The sequence below is a fragment of the Lactuca sativa genome, chromosome 8, assembly GCF_002870075.4.
Source record: "Lactuca sativa cultivar Salinas chromosome 8, Lsat_Salinas_v11, whole genome shotgun sequence".
Lineage (NCBI taxonomy): Eukaryota > Viridiplantae > Streptophyta > Magnoliopsida > Asterales > Asteraceae > Lactuca > Lactuca sativa.
Window position 1 is genome coordinate 264,676,398 of NC_056630.2, and position 9,511 is coordinate 264,685,908.

The window sequence follows — 9,511 nt, forward strand, 5'->3', positions numbered from 1 at the left end:
TATACATGAATCATAACATCAATCATCACCATGCATTGAAATATTACAACTAATATTGTTTACATTCAGTACATTGTTTTAACCATTACATTTCCAAAACATAAATTGTTCGATACTAATTTAAACAAAACATCATGACATCACTGGATACATATTCTTCGGTTTACCTGTTACCTGAGAATACAAGTATTTTGGAAAAACGTCAACATATGAAATGTTGGTGAGTTCATAAGTAATGTTTGAAACAAAAATGATTTTTGTGAAGTTTGAAAACCTAGAAAATCTGATATTTCCTGAAAATAGTATTGTATGTAAGAAAAAGTGTGAAGATCCGTAAGTATGCTTGTTGATTTTTGTAAACGTGAATAATTGTTAGACTTTTTATACATCACATAGGTAAAAGTGTTGAACTCCCCAGGAAAACCCGATGTTTTCCTAATACATCAAATTACGTGTCTTATTTATTGTTATACCGATACGACGATTGTTTTCGATAATTCCAGGTGACATTGGATTAATTATGGGTTGTGAGTCGTTATAATCACGCATTAATGAAAATGACTAGTTTATAACTACCAAATACAACGATCCCTTAGGCGTCGTCCGTACTACTCACTTAATCCAACCATCCTGACTTCTCATAACACCACAACCGAGGAGAAAGGAGGGTACGAAGCCCCCGTTATTTCCATAAGTCGTTCAAGGCTATCGTGAATGCGAAAGGCACTTGGCCCGACTCGCATTTGACTTCTCGACTTTGCTAGCAGTACCAAAGGACCCATGGGGCCCAACAGCACAATGAAGCTACTGAAAGTCCTTTTACATGGAATTAGGTCATAAAAGGCTCAATAACATGTAAGCGCGTTCCCTTCGGGCCTAAAGATCATGTCGTTGGGCTAGCTAGGCCCAACAAGCACGATTTGAAACTTTCAAGCCCAAAGATTGAATATTGACTCCTCGTAAATTTCGCGTATTCATTGAAGTACGATTGTTTATTGATTTTTGGTTCGTTATTGATTCGAGACCGAATCAATTCGTTTGGTAACGATATTGGTGTTGAAAGTGTATTTGTTATTATGTTTCGCCGGTAGCCGTGGTACTCGTATTTTATCTTAAGGGATTTATTGTTTTAAAAATTAGAGTTTACCTTTTTATGCCCCTTCTTGGATAGAATTTACACTTTTAGCCCTTTATATAAAAGAATTTCCATATTTGTCCTTAAACCATTTTTCTTGACACTTTAGTATCAAAACTTGTTGAAAAGACATTTTCAGCCCAAATTTACTTGATAAACAGCTTAATTCCTTCAAAAACGAAATTTTCTCGGTTGAGACCCCCATTTTCGCAACTTTTACAATTTTGGCCCAAAATGGATTTTTTTTGCATTTTTGGTCCCTTTTGAATTTGAAAAGCATTTTTGGCCTTTGAAATGGTTTTAGTATACTTGTAATCCCCTGTTTTACAGAAACATACATTTTTAGCCCCTCATTTTCAAAAATCTCGCAAATTGGGGCTTTATCGGGCCGAAAAGCCCATTTTAGCCCATTATGTTCAAAATTTACATTTTTAGCCCTTCAAAAGTGTTGATATTCAGAAAATTTATATTAGAAACTGTTTGGACTCTTTTCAACCTTCAGAAATTATCATTTGTCGTTTTGGGCCCCTTAGTTTTGTATTTTTGACAATTTGAGCCCAAAAATGGGTTTTAAGTCCAAAAATGTTCATTCTAACCAACTAAACTATTTTTCTAGACTTGATTAGTGTGAAATGGTATAAGTTATGTTTATTTCATTCCTCATATTGTAGATCTTGGTTTTTAGGTTCTTTTGGCTAACATATTCATCACAAATCACATAAGATCATACATATAAGCATAAAAATCACACAAGACATACATTTACTCATAGATCTACAAGTGAAGTAGGAGCGTATCGAGTATAAGTGAAGTAGAAGCGATATCAAGTATAAGTGAAGTAGAAACGTATCGCTAAGTAAGAGTGTAAACAAGTATAAGCGTCTAACAGGTATAAGTGTATCACGAAGTGGAAACGTTATCGAGTAGGAGTTTAAACTAGGTAAAAACAAAGCAATGGTATCTAACAAGTAAAAGTAAAAGTGTACGACATGAAAGAGAACTTTGGTGAAAACCTTTGGAAAAACCTTTATCCTTAAGAAAATTACAACCGGGTATTCTTCGGTAAAATAAGCTTGTAACCTTGAGAATTTCTTTGGAAACCTTTCATAAACCAGTTTAAAATAAAGTTTGATAAAACAGTATAAGTAAGAGCTTGAACAAGTGAAAACATTTTAGAAAACCATTTATAGTATCCTACTCGGTAAAACAGTTACAGTGTGGTAAATCCTTGTGCATGCAGGGTTATCAATCACATGTGATTGATATGATAACTGGCATGTTTAACTTGTATTCCCCCCTATAAAACATGTAAAAGCATTTAAAAGGTTCATTCAGGGTATGAACTCACCTGGTGTAAGTGGATCCGACGAAGGTGCCGGTTGAGTGCTCGGTGTCAAGTAAAGACTTGGACACACTTACTGACCTATTTAACATATGATAACATATGTTCACATACAATTAGTACATTATATACTAATTAAACAAGTATACGGACTCTAAGGAGTGGGAAACACTTGGTTAAGTGTTTGGGGTGTCCCGGGTAACATTTAAGGGTGTGAATGGCTTAGGAATGGAGTTTACTCTCCAAGAGTAAACTCTATACATGGTGTTTACGGCCCTGGGAGAACTCCCGATGAGTTTACGGCCGTAAACTCATGGTGAGGGGTTCTAGGGTGTTTTAAGGGCTCTATCTTGTTCGTGGAATTTTGCTAGGTCCAAATCCGGAAGGTATGAATGGGTTTAGGGCTTTTAAAGGGACCATAGGGGAGTTTATAGCCCATGAACCACCCCTATGGGAGTTCACGGCCATGAACTCCTACACCTTGATTTTATTGAAGTTTTAAGTCCCTATTCCAACCCTGGTAATTTATAATGAGGTATGAGGCCATTTGGGGGGATTTACGGCCTAGGCACTTGCTTGGGCCGTAAACTCCTTTTTACCCCATATTTCCTTGTGTTTAAATGTTCCAAACCCTTAATAGCATGCCCCTAATTTATGTCTTAAGCCTAAGGGTGGTTTGGGAGTGTGTTTGGGGCATTTTTGCAAGGTTTAGAGGTGTTTACGGCGTAAGCATGTGCTTGGGCCGTAAACTCTCTTTTATGCCCTAAAATCTTGTGTTTTGATGATTAAACACTCCTAGATAAATTCCTTAATTGGTTCCTAGGCTCAACGGGACAAGTTTGGGTCATTTTGGCCACCTTTTGGGTGTTTACGGCCTAAGGAGGTTCTTAGGCCATAAACTCCTTTTTCATGTCTCAGTCATGTGATTTTAAGGCTAAAAAGACAATAATGTACGCATAGAACAAGTTAGGGCTGATGGTCTTACGTTTAGGAGTCAGAAATCGCAGTTTTGGAGTCGAAAACGAGCCTAGAGAGAGAGTATATAGAGAGAGAGAGAGTGAAAAAGGGTGGAATGAAGTCCATTCCCCCTTATATATGGGTTGGAGTTGGAGCTCAGTGGGAGTCTACCCGATACTGTCGTTATACGGGGCTTTTGGTCACACCTACACTACAAGAAAAAGTAGATTTAGCAATGGAAAAATTCCGTAGCTAAAGCATGTAATTCCGTAGGCAAACGTGATTAACTACGAAAATTTCTACGACACCATTCTGTAGTAAAATTCTTTGTAGCTAAGGGTCCTTACGGAATCCGTAGGCCCTTTGATACGGAATTTTCTACACCCCTATTCCGTAGGAAAATAGCTACAACGATATCCGTAGTAAATCTGTAGCGAAGTGCCTACAAAATTTTTCGTAGGACTTATATAGCAAAATAGCTACAACGATATCCGTAGTAAATCTGTAGCGAAGTGCCTACAAAATTTCTCGTAGGAATTCTATAGCAAATTAATTACGGAACATGCCATAGCAAATCCGTAGCAAACACACAACAGACTAACTTCGTAGAAAATATTCTATAGCAAAAGCACTACAAACTGATTTCGTAGCAACTATTTTGTAGTAAGCTCACTACAAAAAAATTCCGTAACAAATATTTCGTAGCAAATTCCATGACGGGGAAATTCCGTAGCAAATTCACTACTATCTACTTCAATAGCAAACAAAACATGACGAAATAACTTTCGTAAAAAAATCCATAACAATTTAACTACAAAATAAATCCGTAGATAAATGAATACAAAAATAACTACAAACTAGTTCCATAGTGAAAAATGGTGACAAGATCAATTCCATAGCAAAATACAAACAAAATTTACTAGAAAATTATCTCTAAACCAACTTTCTAACAACAAACATTAGGAAAATGCAAGATAAAATAAAACAAAATTGCATAAATTCTTCATAAAAATATTGTAGCATCCAATGTTTTCTTACTTTGTCCAAAACTTAAGACAAATTAATTAAAAAGTAAAAGGTAGCTACAAATAATAAATGCACAATTAAAGAAAATATTACTAGTTAATCATGTTTCTCATATCATTGATCGTGTTTCTCACTTCATCCAAGTCGACTCTTTGTTGCTCAATAGTTTCCTCTAGTTTTTGGATCTTGGCCTCTAGATGATGTTTTTCCAAATTTGTATCCGGTGAACTGCATGCTTCAGAAGAATTTCCAGGAAAAATGGATCTTCCATATGATCCAAGCCCATAAACTCTTCTTTTACGGTCATGTCCTCCAACAGCTGTATAAAACAACTCATTTTCATCCACTTCCTCTCCTAATAGTTCCAAATCCGCACATCGAGACTCAATAAAATTCTACAATGTTATCAAGGTATTAATATACAATTTATACAAGATCTTTAATTTAATATCACCGAATTACTTAAATAAACTTACATGAACTTTTTTCGCCTTTTCATCTAGGAATGTCTTTCCGTCATGATCCTTAGTATGAGTAAACATGAATACATCATAGACTGATGGAGCTTTTCCGGTATATTCCTCCTAACAATAATATTAGAAATATATAAAATCTCATCACAAAATGTATCGAAATATATACCATAATTATATGAATAGGTAAAAAGACGTTTACGATATCAATAGCAATTTGTGTATGAGAAGCAGATCCTCCATTATGAGTAGGTGGGGCTTTTCCACCCACTACCCCTTTACGCCTATTTATTTTATTTTGTTCTGATTTTTTCTTGAACTCATCTGAACTCCATATTGCATTCCAAGCATTCCACACTTGTTGTTCTATGTGAGACGGCTTTTCGTGGGTTGGATTTCTTGTGCTCATGTCATGGATATACTGTCGATACCTTTCTATGGCCTTATGTTCCCAAGCAGCCTTAACTGAGTTACCAATTGCAACATCCCAATAGCATTTTTTCTACAATACATAATAACATTTGAGTTATCATAAATGAACAATGTGCCTAATAAGTGAATAAAACCATAAATAATAAACCATTTACCTGAAACTCTTCCCAATAAAATTGTTTTGTCTCTTCACTTAAAGTTGCCCACTTATATCCTTTTGGGTCCACTTTATCTAGGAACGATTTTTTAATTATGTAGGAACATTTACCTGAAGGTGATAACCTACATAACAAAATAAACATCATAATGATTGTAACGTACATTTTTGATAAAAATTATGAAATTAAGCAAACTTGAACAAAATATATGAAAATTAACTACTATTTTAACTTACTCCTTTGCCTGAACTGTAATACGTAAGCGTCCGTCTATTCGTGTTTTGTTTTGTTCATCAAGCGGTGTCGTCGGAGCTGTTCTGGATGAAGGGGTGGATGATGGAAGTGGTGTTGGTGAAGGGATTAATGATGGAGCTGGTGTGGATAAAGGTGTAGATGATGGAGTTGGTGTTGATGAAGGGGCTGATGATGGAGCTGGTGTGGATGAAGGCATTGATAGAGTACCAAACATTGGTGGGGTAGTTGTTGCCGATGTGAATGTCGTTTTGGATGCAGAGGTAGATGATGGGGCTGGTGTGGATGAAGGGGTGGATCGTGGGGCTGATATAGTACCAACTAGTGGAGGAGTAGAAGTTATCCGTGTGAATGTCTGTGTGGATGTAGTGTTGGACGCAGGCACGGGTACAGTACCAAATTGTGGGACTGTAGATGATGACAATGCAGGTATAGATGCTTCATTAGTAGACCTTTGTAACAAACGATGCATATGTTTGTGTGGCCTTGTTGGAACTCCTTTCAATGGGAATGGAGACATCTTTCCTGCTAGCTGCACCATATACATATAGTAATAGAAGTAGCCATCAAATGGGACCATTTCATTATGTTGATATTATGAGTATGTATGATGTTGGTGGAATAAATGTTCATAGAAGATGACATAAGAGGAAAGGTTGACACATGAACCGCTACTGTAATTTTATTTTAAACAGTGACCATTTTGTTATATAATTTGACTTATATGTTAGTATATCTGTTCCAGTTATTTTATGTTACAAAAAGATATATGAAAGTAAACATATCAGGTGGATTAGAAAGCAACAATTGGCATAAACTAGTAAACATGATTAAATGTTCTATACATCAGATAACATTTTAAAATACCGAGTATCAAAATTCAACTAGACAACAATTGTTACTACTTTTCAATAGATTCAAATAAAAAACTATTGTACTAATTATTATCCTGTCATGATCCAACACATGTTTCGTATAATATTGTTATCAAGTCGCAACATCTAAATATAATTGTATAAACAAGAGAAGTCGATCAAATATTTTTTTATCATAACGTAAATGTCGCATAAAACAGAGAATTAGAAAAGATAAATTCAATTGGAATATACTAAACAGAAGCAACGCTGACGTAAGTAAAACTCCATTATTAATTTTATATTGCTGATAGTTATAAAAGACAGAAGACTAAGAAGAAGAGAGAAGAAACAAAAGAAAACATACCTGGAAGACGGGGGAAACACTTTGATCAGAAACACTGAAAAGACCTAGAAGACGAGAGGAAACCACGAAGAGCACAGACGTACTCTAAATTCTCCTTGACGTGGGCAATTAATGGGATACAGTTTTGAAGGGAGTGGATATAGGGAGATTTGTTTTGCCGGGTGTAGGGGGATGAATTTAAAATATTTGATTTGCTATTTTGTTTATAACTATTCTGTATATGGTAAATTGTATATTGTATTATTTAAAAAATAAACTTATGTACTTATATATACAATAAATTAGGAGATAAATCAGGAATAAGGAAAAAGGTAATACGAGGTTATATATGGATATGATTTAAAATATAAAGGAATGAGTCAAAAGTCACATATTAATGAATTTTTGTCAAATATATAAGTATTTTACTATTTTTTTTAAGAAAAAACATAACCAACTAACGCTTTTATCTATAAGTATTTTACTATATTTTGACATCTTGATGCATTTTATAAACAATAATAGTTTATCCTCCATGGTAAAAGCATGATTCATGAATTATGATGATAAGTATCTTATAGGGTCAATTTGAAAAACTACAATTAGTGTTCTTGATTGTGTGGATCTTGTCTTAAAGCTAACAAAGAGTGGACCCCTTTCTCTCCCTGAATTCACCGATGCAGTAAATCTTTTCCCTATTGTCTCTCTTTCCATCTAAAATTATGAGTAAAAGATATATTAGACATTAGAAAATATAAATTATTGTTAATTACATGTAAATGGGACTATTTCTTTCATGTAGTCATCAGGTAGGTTGTTATATCTTTCAATAATTATAAGCATGTTACCATTTCTTACAAAAAAAATATTTAGCGACCATTACTATAATTTTATTTTGTAGAGGAACCGTAAATATAATTTATGTTAAACAGGGACTAATAAACTAGCAGTCTAAAAAAGTAAATCACTGAAAGGACTATAATACCCCTGCCATGAGGCATGCAACATATTGTAGGGAAAATCACCATGATAGAAAACAAATGTTGATGTAAATCAACAAAACATAGTGTAGTGAATTAGGGAAGAATAAGTTGATTGTATTAGATGATTTGATGAAAATAAAATACAAAAAAGACACTAGGGAATATCCATTGATCAAGCAAAAGTTGTGAGCAAAAAATCTGCTGGCACAAACATATCATGACAATCAGAGTAATCTTCCATCATTTTATTCTCCTTTGCTCCCCACCAACTAACTATCCAGTTTCCAAATTTACCCTTTTGGGCCTTTTATAGTACATTTATCCAGTTACAGCATAAATAGTTCTCTTGTAAAGCCTTAAATGCGTGATACAATAATCAATGAGTCCCTCACCATAAACAAGAATGTTTCTGCATAGTTTCGAAAACAAAAACAAAAAAAATTTTAAAAAAATGCTGATATGATTTGAGATCTCATAGAAAATAGCAAGGCACAAACACAATCTGCATAGTTTGGTTGATCACACGGAAAGGAATGACGAATCCCTAAAGGAATGTCATTCCTTCAAAATGCGGGTTTTATTCATCCCCCCCTGTTTTTTTCTCATTCCTTCATTCAAGGAATGAAAAGTACCCATTTTACCCTTGATTAAATATTTCATTCCTTTATCATTTCCTTCCCTCCAACAAAACAGAACCTAAGTGATTAACCCATGAAGTAAAAAAGAAACATTCATCAAGTGTTATCTGAAAAAAGTGTTGTACTGATAAGATAAGTACTGTTAAAAATTCTATTTAAAAATATAATGCTAAAGACTAATAAGAAAAAGTAAGGAAAAAATATTTAGGGGCAAATTTTTCCAAAAGTTAAGAAATGATTAACCTGAACAGTCACCAACCTCTATCTCGACACCATAGTTGGAGGTAATTATTGACATGTTAATCACTATCATAATCAAAATGGTCATCTCCTCCAACATCTTCTTCTTCATTTGTCGTTGAACTATACTCAAACTCGCCTTCATTGTTATCATTACTTTCATCATCAGAAACGTTGCTTGAGATGTCGCCATACTCAACTGTTTCATCATGTGCACTTGTGGAAGGTTCTTCTGTGCTGCAAATGATTTCATTTGCTTCAACTTCATCTTCTTGAAAAGCAACATCTTTTTGATAATCACTATTTTGCACATCAATCCGTCCTTGAGGTTTAACTTTACATACAGCCAACCAATCAGACATGTTCTGCCTCATGCTGGGGTATGGTATGTAACAAACTTGAGTAGCTTGCATAGCCAAAACAAATGGCTCAAACTTCTTGAACTTTCTTCGTTTGTTTATATCAACCAATTTATATTGATTGTGGACCTTGACTCCTATATCAGGTGTTGGATCATACCAATCGCATTTGAACAATATTGTGCTTTTAACCGACAAACCAGGATATTCAACTTCTAATATTTCCACCAACCTTCCGTAGTAATCACATGATTCGCTACTTATACACACTCCACTATTCATTGTTGATTTATTAGCACCATATGATTCTGTATGA

At 34.5% G+C, this 9,511-nt stretch overlaps 1 protein-coding gene across 1 annotated transcript; it reads right to left on the minus strand.

The window, feature by feature from the left end:
• Window positions 1-4,552: 4,552 nt before the first annotated feature.
• Window positions 4,553-8,466, minus strand: LOC128127972 (uncharacterized). Its single transcript, XM_052766723.1, has 8 exons — window positions 8,456-8,466; window positions 8,289-8,367; window positions 7,618-7,689; window positions 5,760-6,307; window positions 5,521-5,647; window positions 5,136-5,435; window positions 4,937-5,044; window positions 4,553-4,855 (listed from the first exon to the last, which is right to left on the minus strand). Exons 1-8 carry the CDS (start codon window positions 8,464-8,466, stop codon window positions 4,553-4,555), a joined length of 1,548 nt encoding a protein of 515 aa, XP_052622683.1.
• Between the last annotated feature and the right edge of the window lie 1,045 nt (window positions 8,467-9,511).

Coding starts and splice junctions, on each gene's coding strand:
- LOC128127972 (XM_052766723.1), bottom strand. Junction 7,690..8,288: donor ACAAGAGAACTATTTATGCT/GTAACTGGATAA, acceptor TCATAATTTTAG/ATGGAAAGAGAGACAATAGG. Junction 5,436..5,520: donor TTTATTGGGAAGAGTTTCAG/GTAAATGGTTTA, acceptor TATGTATTGTAG/AAAAAATGCTATTGGGATGT.